This window comes from Rissa tridactyla, chromosome 8 (assembly GCF_028500815.1).
Source record: "Rissa tridactyla isolate bRisTri1 chromosome 8, bRisTri1.patW.cur.20221130, whole genome shotgun sequence".
NCBI lineage: Eukaryota > Metazoa > Chordata > Aves > Charadriiformes > Laridae > Rissa > Rissa tridactyla.
In genome coordinates this window covers 39,421,058-39,434,831 of record NC_071473.1, presented here as the reverse complement: position 1 = coordinate 39,434,831, position 13,774 = coordinate 39,421,058, and the positions used below count along the sequence as shown (strand labels likewise).

Below are 13,774 nucleotides of genomic sequence, written 5' to 3'. Positions count from 1 at the left end.
CTGTAACTGCAACCCAGAAGAGGCAGCAGCCTCAGCACGAGCCTTGTGGTGAGGCACTCCTGAGAGTTTTGATTAAGAAAATATCTCAGGAGGCCAGCCGCATTTCAGCTGGGTCTTTCTAACAGTGAGGACAAGGAGGCAGCGGATCAGGGCCCCACCGATCAGTGCCCCCTCCATCCCCAGAGCAAAGCAGCCCGGGGAGCCGCAGGAATCCCCCAGTGGAAACGGAGTTGCCTTCCCAAAAGCCATTTTCCTCCTCATCTCTGTTCCCAAATAACACCAGAAACATGAGATTATACACCTCATCGTGGTCTTTCATCCTCTGTAATGCAACCCTGGATGTTCAAATACCTGTAGGGTCAGATTTGCGTTCTCTTACGGCAGACTGTTCCACAAGTTAATTTTGCCTAGAAAACGATGGGGTTTCCTGCATGGCTCTGAAAAGGCAAACAGAATGAAAACAGTTAAAACTTTTTGTGCAGGATGACATTTTAAAATGAATGCATCATAGTGACACTGAAGTTTAACACCAGTCCTCCCCCCACCCAAAATAACCATCTTTCAGCTGCTGCTAGCTCCATACTTTCAGACAGAGACTAATTTCAAAAGACATTTCTACTGTTAAGAAAACCCTATACCTTGGGATGGGGAGGAAGGTGAAGGGGTTAAGATCTGGCAGCAGAAATACCAGATGTGTGTCTGGCTTATCAGATTTATTTTGTAAAAAACCTGGCTATCTATTTCTGTTGGGGATGTTTCCTTCTATTTTTATAACACTCTTAATAGCTGCAGCTACATTTCTTGCCTGGTGCATTAATAAACACCCACATACGTTATGCATTTGGAAAAGACAGATCTAAAGACCTGAAATTTCTGATGACATAGGTCCCCAGCAGCTGCGGTCAGCCCAAAGCCATGCCGCCACCCTCTCTATCCCACATCCCACACAATCCCTACCCATCTCTTGCACACTACTGTAATAAGCCAGTTTGGGAGGCCAAAAAGGGGGAGAAGCAGCTCAGTGTCAGCTGGATCAGCCACACAGCCCAAGCAGCATCTGGACAATCCTCTTTGAACAAACAGCAATGGATTAAAACTCTACTGATGGGCCTGGTCCATTCCTGAGCTCACCTTAAGTGTATTATATCCTTAACATTTGGCTGCAAGGAGTTGTACAGACCCATGGATGCATTTCTGCTTTTCCCTGGGGCCTACAAACTACGACTCCTGGTTGCTACCCAGCGCGTGGCCATCACTGGCCTCAGAACACCAGAAAAGCCCATACTTGGGTGTAACAATTTGTTTGTACGAGATTTTGGTGCAAGTCTTGGAACTGGTTCTGTAAGAGCAGCCGCATCCGTTTTCTTTACCCGGGAAGCAGAGGTCACACCTGAAGGAAGTCATTACACTCCAAGGACACCAGACCTCTGCTCTCAACTGCAGGCTCTGCCTGCTGCGTTCTACCTCCTTTAGTGCGGTAAGAGCCCCTGCGGAACGGGAGCTGCCCTCCATGTCAAACCCCGTTACACCGAACGGGCAACAACAAAGGTCGGCACAGTCAGAGAAGCCCCTGGCTCTGCCCTGCGGAGCCCACACAGCCCAAGGCTGCTCTTTTGTATAAAAAAAACGCTCATTATTATTTTGGTAGAAAGAGGTCGCTTTACAGCTCCCAACTTAGTGTAGGGTAATTCCCACTCTAATCCTCTTCCTCAAGGATCGGTAACGATCCTAGGAAGGACGCAACTTTACCAGATTATATAAATAATTAGACAAAATATAATAATATCTGTAAGAATATATATAAGGTACAACATATAACAAAAAATACCACTTGGGAAATGTCTCATTAAAAGACAATTTCTAAGATCCAAAACACGTTCTACGAGTTTAAGTAGATTACCAGCAAAAAGTTTCATTTTAATAACAACAATACTTTACTATATTTTAATTAACTAATTAGATTAACATTAATACATTTATCAAATCATTAATTTCCCCTGTTGTAAGGTTAAAATATTGGAACTGACAGAGCAGCGCACTGAGTTACAAAACCTTCCTGTAGAAAAAGCCTACACTTATTCAAAAGCTGCTCATTTACGTCGTCCACGTTATTACAAACAATGAAAACTTAATATACCATTTATCAAATAACTTTAAATGCAAACAAATATATTTCAGCTAGTGCTAATACATCCACACACACCCAGAGCGCCGAAGCCAAGCTACGTTCAAGAGCATCAGCACCTTGCAATAAAGGAAGCAATGCTGCCGCAATGCTGGTTTGACAACTTCCTGAGAACATTATTCCTTTTGGATTTAAATAGAGTAGTGTTTGTTTTGGGTTGTTTTTGTTTTTTTTTTTTTTAAAAACTATGTAACCGAAATGCTGTGTCAATCTAGAAAAGACAATAGAACAAAACGTCTTCTGAAAAACTAAATGGCTTTATGGAATTAATTCACACGTGCAGCTAGTACAAGTGTACGGCACCAGCTTAGACAGGTTTAAATAATCACTAACTAGGCTTAGTCAAATTTTGTTCTTAATTCAAATTTTATTTAGAATTTAAATTTATAGTTTAAAAAGTATGCACATTCTGTAGGTATAAAAGTTTAAAAAAATACATCGATTTATTGATAAATGCTTCCGGTTAAATTTACATTTTCATACATTATCATTATATTGCAATAATTGTTTTGCATCTTTTAAACACTTACAAAAAATAAATTAATGAGATTGAATAAACCATTTGAAATCATGCTAAAAGAATTCCTTAGAGAAGAGGGGAGAAGTTTGCCATAGCAATTCTTAATTCCTTGCTACTGTAAATAAATAACTCTTCAATTAAGCAATATGAGTAAGTACGGGTTAGCAGAAAAGCACTTACCCATAGGGGGTAAACGGAAAGCCATGGCGGGATGCCAACATCGTACCAGAAAGACAAAGAGAATTCAGTTCTACCCTGCTCACAACTCAGCGTTCGACCTCAAAATACATAACCCCATGGCCCCCACACCCCAAATCCCCCCTTCCTCACTGGGGGCGACCTGGGAAGGACAAGGAACAACTCTCTATCTCCTTTTCGTTAGAGGGACCATCAAAACATCTGCATGCGATTTGGTAACTACTTTTAATTAAACTAAGAACGCGTTTCCTGAACATGAAGTGCCAAATTGCTCACCATAAATGACTACAGATGATCTGAGAAGATGGTGGGTGACAGCTGAATCTAACAAGGTCACAGTGAGCTGCAATCCCACCCAAACTCCTGAGGAGTAACATCACTCAACCCATTCAACCCCTTGTAATAACTCAGGTTTCCATTTTGGGGAGATTAATTAAAAAAAAAAAAAAAAAAAGACTCAGAGAAAAAAAAGTAACTGCCTTTGTGCAGAATTTGAGTCTTGCATCTCCAGAGCCACAGCCCTTCAGAGGGGGCTCAAACACGTCTACTTACCAGCAGCCAGACAAAGGCACCTCAACAAAAATACATGAAACTCTGGAGAGAAAAAGTATTGAAGTGTCACAATTAAAGATCACGAGGACAAGCCAGAAGTATTTTTTGAGAAGTAAATACATTCCGGACCTTCTTTATATATGAAAAAAATGGAGGAAAAAAACAAAGAAAAAAATTAGAGAAAGTGTGATGGGTGTGTGAGAGAGAGTTAATAGTCAACACCTGCGAACCGCTGCCCCTGCAACCCACAAGGTTATTTATATTAATCATTCACCCTGCCTTCTCTCTGGCCATGTTTCTGTGCATAAATCAAACGCCGCGTCACCCAATGGGTAACTTCACCCTGGCATCACTGAACACGTCTTCCCAGAAACGGACACATCTCGTCATTCTGAGAGACCTCTCCTTTCCAAAGGTGGCTACGGACACATGCACATTTACACATAGATATATATACAAACAAGGTTAGAAAAATATTTAATTTTTGCTTGTTTAAATAATTATTGAAAAGTGTTAATACAGGAATACATTAATATTTGTACAATTAAAACTTTATATATAAATATTATATATATATAAAGCATTTTTCATAGCAGCCATTGCATATATAGTAAAACGAGTCTTTCTGAAGTCCATGCTGCAAAACTCAGGCCAAGCAGCGTTCATCCTCTTCCGAGAGGATGATCTGTACCGGAGCTAGGGTTTTGGGAATGGGGAGATCTGCTGCCGCCAACAGCAGAGATGTTGCTTTACCTCCTGCCAGGTATTGCCTAGACCGCCTAAGTGCACAGTATTTTTCGTGAGAAACGCCACTATGTGGAATCACCTCACCGTCTCTAAGGTTGTCTCCAACACCAGGATCAGGCCGACCCCTTCTTCTAACAAAAAGGCAGAAATGTAACGGAATGGCTTAAAATTTGTTAACGCAAGGTGGGCTGTGGCCTTGCCACAAGGTGTCCAAGGGCACCATCTGTCCTCACCCGGCTGTGGGAAGCCCGGCGAGGGACACGGAGGCACTAGGAGGAGGCGTCACGCAGGACAGGATTTAGTAACTCATGTTGAGCCTGTTCTTGTTGAGTTCCCTTTCCAGGTTTCCTATCAGAGTGTCAATACTTTCCTGCAGGTCTTTGAGGTTTGCTCTGTGATCCACCGCTGAGTCTATTGCTTGCATTGTCAAATAGCTCTGGAAGGTGTCCTCCCTGGGGATGGGCTGCGGGTGCTTGACCGAGGCGTCTGGCTCCTCGGCTTTGCCGCTGTCATCCCCACTCTCTGTGTCTTCTGAAGGGACGTCGTCATAGTCTGCTTCACTCAGGCAGTCTTTTGGGTTCAAGAAGTAGTTCTCCCCACAGCTGCTCCAGTCTCCAGCGTAGCGGTTGCTCGATGGGCTGTCCAGGCCTGCTGGCCTTGGTCTGAGCACCCCAGACATCTCGGTGCTGCTCAGATTCAGCATCTGAGGTCTCTGCCTCTTGGGCCTCAGGTAATTCAGGGAGGATGGGTGCTCGGGAAACGCATTCGGGTGTGCTGGTTCTTTGGCAGGCGAGGGATGTACTAGAAGAGAGAAGAGGTTAAACCAGAGTGAGGGCTGAATCCGTACTGCAACAAGAGAAGTCCATGACAGATGCCCATTCTCCTCCCTGGACATCACACGCTAACAGCATGCATGGACACATGCAAGCTTACAGCCAACACATTCCACTATTATGTTTTCTGCTGCTGTTTGATATAAAATTGTAAGAAAAACTACTGTAAAAGCCCAGTTTTGAGGATTCATGCCAGATTCAAACTGCAATGGAGAGAAGCCTATCTAAAACTAGGAACTCCCACAGCCCCAGTTAAATTCACTGCGTGAGTTAATCACCGACTGGCTCTGGGTCTAAGGAAAGCAAACAGCTCAGCTCACATACTTCGTCCAGGCTGAGAGAGTAACAGAAAGCAGGCACAGCAAAAGAGGTTAAAACACAACAAAAATACCACCACGGAGAAACATCTAGAGAAGCTCAAGATGCGCCAAGAGTTAAACTCTTGTGTTTCTCTTTTGCCCTCGCGTTCTGCGCTATTAAAAGAAGCTCATTTCCATTATGCATTATTTTTCTAAGCAGCCACAACCCCGTGTCAGACGTACACTCAAACAGGTTTGATGGTCGCGTTACCTGAGCTCACGATTATACAGCACAAGTTACTAACAGTCTCCTCCACTGTTACCGGATTCCTACGGTAAACAGCACAAATATTTTTTACTGACTTGTGCCTATTGAATGTCTGAGCTGCAAAACTTCTTTTTGTTTTAAACAGACCGTTACCTCTTGTTAACTGGAAGCAGGAACTTCTATTCCCATTCACCACTGAAAAGGTGGTGCACACAAACCCGTGCGGTTCACAACGTCACCTGCTCCTCGTTAGACTCCTCACACGCAAGCACAAAGGCTCAGGCCTGAGATGTGCCCTACGCTTCTCCTTCTGGGTCCGCATTACAGTTCTCTCCAGAGGATTTTAGTCTTACTCTATGTCTTGCACAGTAACATGCAATAACTATCATTGCTTTTTCCCCCCTCTCTTACTGTAACAAAAGCCCTTCTGTTTAGACTATGCTCCATTAAGACGAAGGGCCATGGGTTAACAACAACTTGCCAGTATTACATGGTCTAACTGAACAAGGACTATTTGTTTTCGGTTGGAAAAATACGGAAATCGAAGTATTGCACAACCTGTTGATTATCAAGCTGTCTCAATCTACAGGAGATTAAACATAAGGGACCAGACGGCGATCCTTCCATCAGGTCCAACTGTTCTGTCCACACTGCATTCGTGTGATGCAGGTGTTCGCCTGCTCACATCTCCGCATTCGTGTTTTACCTCCCCTTTAGCACACTGTCCTGCACAGTTCTTGCAAGCCAAGGGATAGATTTATGGCTTTCTCTTCAAGGTGAAGAAAAACTCTACTACTTACCCTACTCCTGCCCCCTTTACAGCAATGCACACTCCTATGGGCAGAGCTACATCTCCCTGCTTTTCCTTCCCACAGCAGCCACACCGTAAGCTATCCCAGGGGTCTCGTGATTAGCTCCTGCACAGAATTTGCTGCCCAAACAGCTCTTGGTCTCCCTCTTCCTCCACCCACGTTTCCCACCTCTCCTGTGCTGGCTCACTGACCTGACTCAAAGCTTCTTTACATTTTTGGTGGTCAGCAGCTTTGGGGCTGCCCGGCTGCAGCCGACAAGGGAGCAGAAGTGTCCTCAATCGCCTCAAGCCCATCGTGAAGCTGCACCTTATGTCAAACTAACTCTCCTCTTGCTCTTATTTTCAGGCAGAGAAGGTTTCCATGAGGCTGCAGCGAGCGGAGACAGCAGCTTCCCGGCGGTGCTGACCCAGAGCGTGGTCAGCGTGTGCTTGTCACAGCCACAGGGTCACCGGTCACAGGAGGTGACTCCAGGGCATGGCCGCCATCACGTCAGCAGGGTATAGAAAAAAAGAAAACCTACGTAAAAAGCACTGCCATTTTCATTCAGCTCTTCAAGCTGCCCAGCCAGGGACACCCTTTCACCGCCTGAGCTCACCCGCCCTGCTGAAAATCAGAGCAGAGCAATGTCTAACGCAAGCAAACTACTATCAGTCTTATGGCGGCGGGGAATCAGACAACACAACTGAGACTATACTTGCTGGGTTTTTTCCCTCCAGTATATTACCTGTCTACACTGACTTTGTCCCCAAACTCATCTTTCCCATCGGTACCTGACACAGCAGGTGCTCGCTGACCACTGCAGCCCCCACAGCAGCAACAACCCCCCATTCACCGATTCACAGCCGCTCAAACCAACAGGGTTTGGGGCAGCCTGGAGATACTCCCCAGGTGGGAATTGCTGTCAGAGGAACAAAGTAGTAGCTCACGATGGCTGAAATCACTGCCTCACCCAGAATATTCTTTATACTCATCAGTACCTGATATACCACAAGAAACATTTGAGCACCGGAAAGACCTCAGTGGGCTATTCACAAACCTGGCAATTACGCTGTGCGGGTCAAGTCAGCTTACAGTCAACTCTCCTCTTCTGCATTTGCTTCACTTGTCCTGACACTTCATAGTTTTACCCAAGAAAGGATTAAACCTTCCCCCAAAATTCTTTCTCTCATAATTAAAATAAAAAAAAACAAAACAAAAAGACCCCCCAAAAAACCCACCTTACAAATTTAATATAAATCTCTAGATAAAAACTTAACAAGTATTACTAAGTAGAGCAGAGACTGTTTAAGATGACCTGTGTAATACAATACAGTACAGATTCCCATACTGTTTTGTAATCATAAAAACCCCTTTAACAGCAAGATCGTACATCTTACATTGTCTTCATAGTTCATACTCAAAGACAGACTCATGTTCATGTGCCTATTCTGCACTTTGTCTGCTAGCACACATTCATTTACACCTCATGTCTAGGAATACACAACAGACACTTATTATTTTTAATTATTGTATAGAATCTGCTAGATACAAGTCTTTGCCAACACACACTTACACATCAGGAGCCCTTGCTGGGCCCTCCAGAATAAAATGCTTCAAGAATCACTTAGCTGGCAATGGCAATTTCTCTTTACAATGTTTGCAAGGGGGGAAGATAACAGGGGAGAAGGAAAAAAAAAAAAAAAAAAAAAAAAAAAAAAAAGAAAAAAGCTTTTCCCCAAACACTCTTTAAATGAGTTGAGGAGCATTTTGTATCCTGAACACAGAGCAGCAGAGTCCCCCTGCCTGGCTCAAATGCAGCCACAACATCTGTAATTCAGTATTGCCAAGTCAAGCCGCCCTTCGTGACCTTCCACACTTCCCAGGTGACTCCAAGTCTCCCATAAAAAGCAGACCTCCTCCTCTTCAAGTAAAAATAAAATAAAAACAAACCAAATCAGACCTATTATTCATTTAGATTAACTGCAACTCCACTTCATGTTTCAATTGGTGCAGAAATTCAGCAGTTTCCCCAGAGCAATTATTGTGTTCTAGAAGGGAACAATTAAGAAGCTGTTCAGATGGGCTGAATCTTCGCTTAGCCTTGAGAATTACAGGTTTTACATTGCTCAAATTTGAGATGCGGATATTAAATTATTCAGGTTACCAAAGAGACTGGTTCTCCACACCATTAGCCAGACCACTGTGAAAAAGGAAGATACCACAGCACAGCACCACAGACCCATGGCTGGGCAGCTTTCAGCTCTCCCTCTTTAACCGGAAACCTGTAATACCTTCGTCTGCTCCTGACTCCGGGCAGCTCTTGCGCAAGGAAATGCAGCAGTTCAGCAGCAGCAAGGCACAGGAATTCACCACGGACTTTAGCCCAGGGCTCCAGACACCATCCTGACTATTTCCACTGGCTTCTGTCTCTCTGAACACCGGGGGAAACATGAACACTGTGCAACCATTTCCCATTTGAAAGGCAGATCTTCGCAGAAATAGTTACCTTCGCTTCCACTTTGGTAGTTTATTAGGAAGATTAGAAGCACTTCCCTTCTTATTGAGAATTGACCCCAAGTTGTGCCAAAGCGTATGACCTCTTAATTTTGGGAGTGGGAGCTAAAAGGTACATAGGATGTTTTGGTTTGGGTTTTGTTCTTTGGCTGGTTTGGGGTTTTTGTTGTGTTTTAAAAACATTTCTCCTTTAAGGAAAGTTCTGCAAAAGCAACTAGAGGTCGCACGGCTCTTACTGGAAGGATGTTCCCAACTCTGCCAAAGTACAACGGCAGAATTAAAATAACGTTTGGGGTATCTCAGAGACCAAACAACTAAGGAATTCCATACACAGATAATCCTGGATGGTCAAAGCAGGAGAGCAGAAGAAATAAAAAACCAAAACACCTCCAACACACCCTAATTCAGATGTGGAAGCCTTACTGTCACTGGGCTTCTTTTTTCTAGTGTCTTTACTCACATAAAGCACTCTTCACCACTTCTTACGTTATACTCAAACCCTGCCATCTGGTAAGAACGCAATTAAAACAACAAACTTTCCATTAAAGCAAGTGACCAAATACAAAGAGTAGCTTATAAAATTGATTTCTTTAGATTAACAGGTGATGCCATAGTACGTCGTGTTTTAAGAATTCTGATGCTGGTCAATCATCCTGTGAATCAATGTAGACTGTCGCACAGCACAAACATACAGTAATGGTTTGACATTCTCCCTTGATCAGATTCATGAAACAGTACCTGGCCACAGCTGGAGCAAATAGTGAAGAACCTCTATGTGTTTTTTGAAGTCCAGGGCACTAGCAAGCTCTTCGGAGTCTGTGAAGACTCTGTTGTTATGGTTGGTGGTCTCCTGCCTCTGGCTCAGCAACACGGGCCCAAAACATACAGCTAGATTCTGGCACGTCATCTTATTGACTTCATGGTAAGAAGCCACCAGTTTCAGGTGATCCAACAGCATCTTCAGGGTAGCCTAAAAGAACAAAATACTGCTCAGGAAATGAAACAAAACACTAGACGAAGGTGGTGTTGACATCCTAACGTTGCTGCTCTAGAGGGACAAGATGAAGGCTGATAGCTATGCTTTTTCTATCACCACCCATCAGCGGAACATCTAAGGGCTGAATTAGGAAAGTGCTGTATTGGACTACCACAGAGCAGACTACTTAAGACACAATTTCTGGTAAAATTCAGCTTACTTCTTACCTGATCTCAGTTTTACATGGATGAGTTTTCTCACAGTGGAAAGGGGACATCAGGGAGGGGAGAGAAGCTGCAGCAGCAGTACAGATGACGCAGGTACATTAGAAAATAAAGAAACCCTCAGTACGAGCTCAGCAACAGAACAAGCTTCCAGGTAACTTCCAAGTACTGTGCAGGCCACTCGCTCACTCTCTCCCATGGGCTAACTCTGGTTTTCTAGAGGGGGACGTGGCCGGTAGCAGCACACAGCACTATTACAATGCACATATGGGAAGCAAAGGCTTCATTGCACATGCTCAGGAAAGAGGAACGCATTTGCCCACGTAATTACGACATCCAGATCAAAGAGCTCCACAGAAATGGAGCAGGACACCAGATGGGAATAATCTGACAATGTAAAAGTAGCGATCACAGCTTTTCATTCAGTTTTACAGAGGCAATATAAAATGCAAACTAGAATAAATACAGCAATGCAGCCCCTCCAGTTAATCACAGCATGGAAGTATTTTCAAAGATGTGGAGCATCAAAAATCCAAGTGGACCGTTAAGTCAGGAAACAGGTGTACACATTTTGACCCATTTTATGTCCAGTGTGAAAATTTTCCTTTATTTTCTGAAGCATGCAATTTACTCGAACCTGCTAACACTGCTCACCTTCTCCACATCTGGCAGGCAATCCAGAAGGGCTGCTGTGTGCTCGGAGTCACTCGGGTCATTCTCGCAACCACTTGCCGTCATTTTCAAGGGATTTTTCACCATGGCATCCAACACTGCTTCGTAGAGCTGCTTGGTTATCAGGGGAGAAGGCAGCTCCCGCAGATAGTCCTTCAGGACACCTTCACAAGAGACACAAGAACAGTTGCCTTTAACTATCTGCAGATTCACCTTCCAGCGGTTTTTGGGAGCGCTATGGCACATCAGCTCTACCCGTCCCATGAGAAAATCCTCCGTGTCAGTGGCGAACCTCACACTGGGGAGCGAGGGATGGGAAGATGACAGAAAAGGGCACAGCGAACCACAGGTACGTGAGGGATCCCCACTGGCTCAGCTGAGGCAGGAGGTATCTCTGCAACGTCCCCAGGAGGCCAAGGGACACCAGCATCCTTGTCCCCACAGTCCCGGCAGCTTCTCCAAGCCCACACAAGGCAGCTCATTGCGAACTGAGGAGTGAAACCAGGGGAGGAAGGTGCACCGCATCCAGAGCGGAGGCTGCGTGGGCAGGAGCGAGCACCTGGGCACAGGGTGAGCATCTCTCCAGGTCCCCCTCCGGATCGGGGTGAGGGAGAGGCAAGGAAAGGGCTCTTAGCAGTCAACCTCCTGTCCGAGGAAAGCAGCTCCTACAAACACCAGCCTTCAGCCTGATGACACCTCCTTCTTTATATACAACCAGCAACTGATTTTTCTGTTCGGTTCATTTTCAGCTATAAAGTTATGAGCAAACATCCCAGTGCCAGCGGCGCATTTGGTGATGCACACAGCGTTTTCTCACCTACCAAAGCACAAACCAAACAGATGTCCTCAAGATAGAAACACCGACTCCCCCCGACCTCTGGGTACTCTGTGTCCCCCCAGAACACCGCTCACCGCTGCTGTGACAAATACAATCCACAGCCACAGGAGACGCTGGCTAGAACAGCCCCGCACTGAGCCCTCCCAGTCGCAGAGCCACACTGCACCCCTTCAGAAGCTGGGGAGGTGCTAGAGGAGAAGCTCTTCCACCTATTCCTTCCACAGATGCAAACAAACAGGAAGGAACTGAGCGCTTGCGTTCTTGTAAGCTAGCTTTGAAGGCTGGCCAATACTTCAGTACGAATGGGGTTTTAGTGATCATAAGAATAATAATTAAAAAACCCCAAACCATGAAGACTTCCAACAGCACCCCCCCCGACAGGGCACACGCAGGATGTTATCCAGGAGCAGCGTACCCAGTACAACTGGCACAGAGAACTGAACAAGACGAGCCTGCCTCCCAGCAGCTTTTACTTTCCTTAAAAAAAAAAAAATGCATTCTGTGACACAAATATCTACCCATTTTAGACAGATCACAACTGAATTTAAATACTTGGTTAAGAAGAAACAGTGGATTAAAACAAACTTTTTGAAAGCAGGTACTATAATTAACAAAGCAGCGTGTCTTCCGAAAAGGAAAAGTTGGAAAGGTAGAAGATTTTTTTTAGTATGCATTCCCCATAGCCTTGTAGAATCCTAAATCACAGCAAATACCATCACACCGTGCCATTTGGCAAAGCAACAGTTTTTATAAACTCCATCTTTATAACCTCACCGTAAACTGAACGGTACAGCAGCGGGCTTTGCTACGAGGTCATTTCTAAAAATATAAAGGGAACGAAGGTTAGTATTTTCCCCATCACAGCCATGTTCACACGCAGAAGGCAAGTAAAAGTTGGCTTCTACTTGTATAAATATTTTACTGTTAAAAAAAAAAGAAGTACTGCACCCAGCAGTAATGCAGCTACTGGCGCCACGCTGTAGGCGCAGCATCACCGCCCGGAGCCCACCTCTCTGTGCAGCGTGAGGCACGGGGCAGCCACACAAACCTCCTCTCTCTGCAGAGTATCCCACAGCGCCCGACAGCCTGCCCTGTGCTGGACATGGGAACTCCCCAGCAGGAATAGAAGATGTGCGAACAACCATCCATGTATTATCCTAAAAACGTATCCTAGAAACTCTAGTGGTTTGGAGGTTTTTGTTTGTTTGTTTTAAAAAGAATATGCCACTTTTGTTACTGCTCCACTTAAGTGGCTATTTTTTGTTTAGTAACTTACTCACATTCCCCCACAACCAAATTTTATTCCTTCCCCTCGTTTTAGAGGGCCATGTTCCATGCATGGATTAGCTGGTTAAAATATGAGACAAACGTGGCAGAGGCTGGTGCTATACAACATGGTTTGGGATATTTTCCTTTTTCCATAAGCAAAAGACTAGCAAGAGATGTTGACTTCTATCAGGATCTTTGTTTCAGCTGCGCTTGTTTTTTTTTTTTTTTTTTGGAGGTGAAGGCTGAAATCAGAATCAGCTTACTGTAGGAAATGGTATATCATAATCAAATCGGCTTATACTGTTGAAACACTCACAACCGTCTAGTAATAATCATTTAGTAGGAATTCCTGTGATAGCATCCACAGTCATAGGACCACCACCTGCCAAAGGACTTTCTCCTGTTTAGCCCTGAGTAACAGGATAGTTTGGGAGCCATGAAAGCCCCTTGACCCTTCTAAATCCTTTTGCTATTCACTCAGCTAAATTAGCCCTGTAAGAGGCTGCTCTTGTTATTTTATTTTATTTTTTTTTCCATGAAACTACGCTTCCCATTGCTGCCAGCCCACTGGCGCATTCCCCTTGACACAACCACACACAACAAACTTAGACAGCGAGCAGAAATTGCCATCCACTTCATTAATTCCTCATTTTTCTGACCCACTGAACTGTTCACGGTTATCGCATGCTTTATGTGGAGATATGAATTCACGTGGACGCGAACAGACATGAGGCAATAACGGGAACACTGGTCAGGTCCGAAAACTAGTTGCGCGCTTCAGTCTGAGCCACAAGCACGCTTAATTGCGCGTAAGCCTGTGCCAATCCCAAGAGCATTTCTCAGTCAAGATTTAATCATTAAATGTTCATTCTTTAGTCTTTGGAGAGC

At 44.6% G+C, this 13,774-nt stretch overlaps 1 protein-coding gene across 2 annotated transcripts in view; it reads right to left on the bottom strand.

Moving 5' to 3' along the window:
* Window positions 1-2,367: 2,367 nt before the first annotated feature.
* Window positions 2,368-13,774, bottom strand: part of SYDE2 (synapse defective Rho GTPase homolog 2) — a 31,439-nt gene continuing 20,032 nt past the window's right edge. The window contains exons 5-8 of one of the 2 annotated variants that reach the window (XM_054212769.1): window positions 10,762-10,943; window positions 9,646-9,877; window positions 5,606-5,664; window positions 4,865-5,003 (exon numbers count right to left, since the gene is read on the bottom strand). In XM_054212769.1, the coding sequence (XP_054068744.1) occupies window positions 5,654-5,664; window positions 9,646-9,877; window positions 10,762-10,943 (425 nt within the window). In that variant the 3' untranslated portion in view covers window positions 4,865-5,003; window positions 5,606-5,653. Of the gene's footprint in view, window positions 5,004-5,605; window positions 5,665-9,645; window positions 9,878-10,761; window positions 10,944-13,774 lie in introns of both variants that reach the window. The other variant, XM_054212767.1, reaches the window with a different exon arrangement.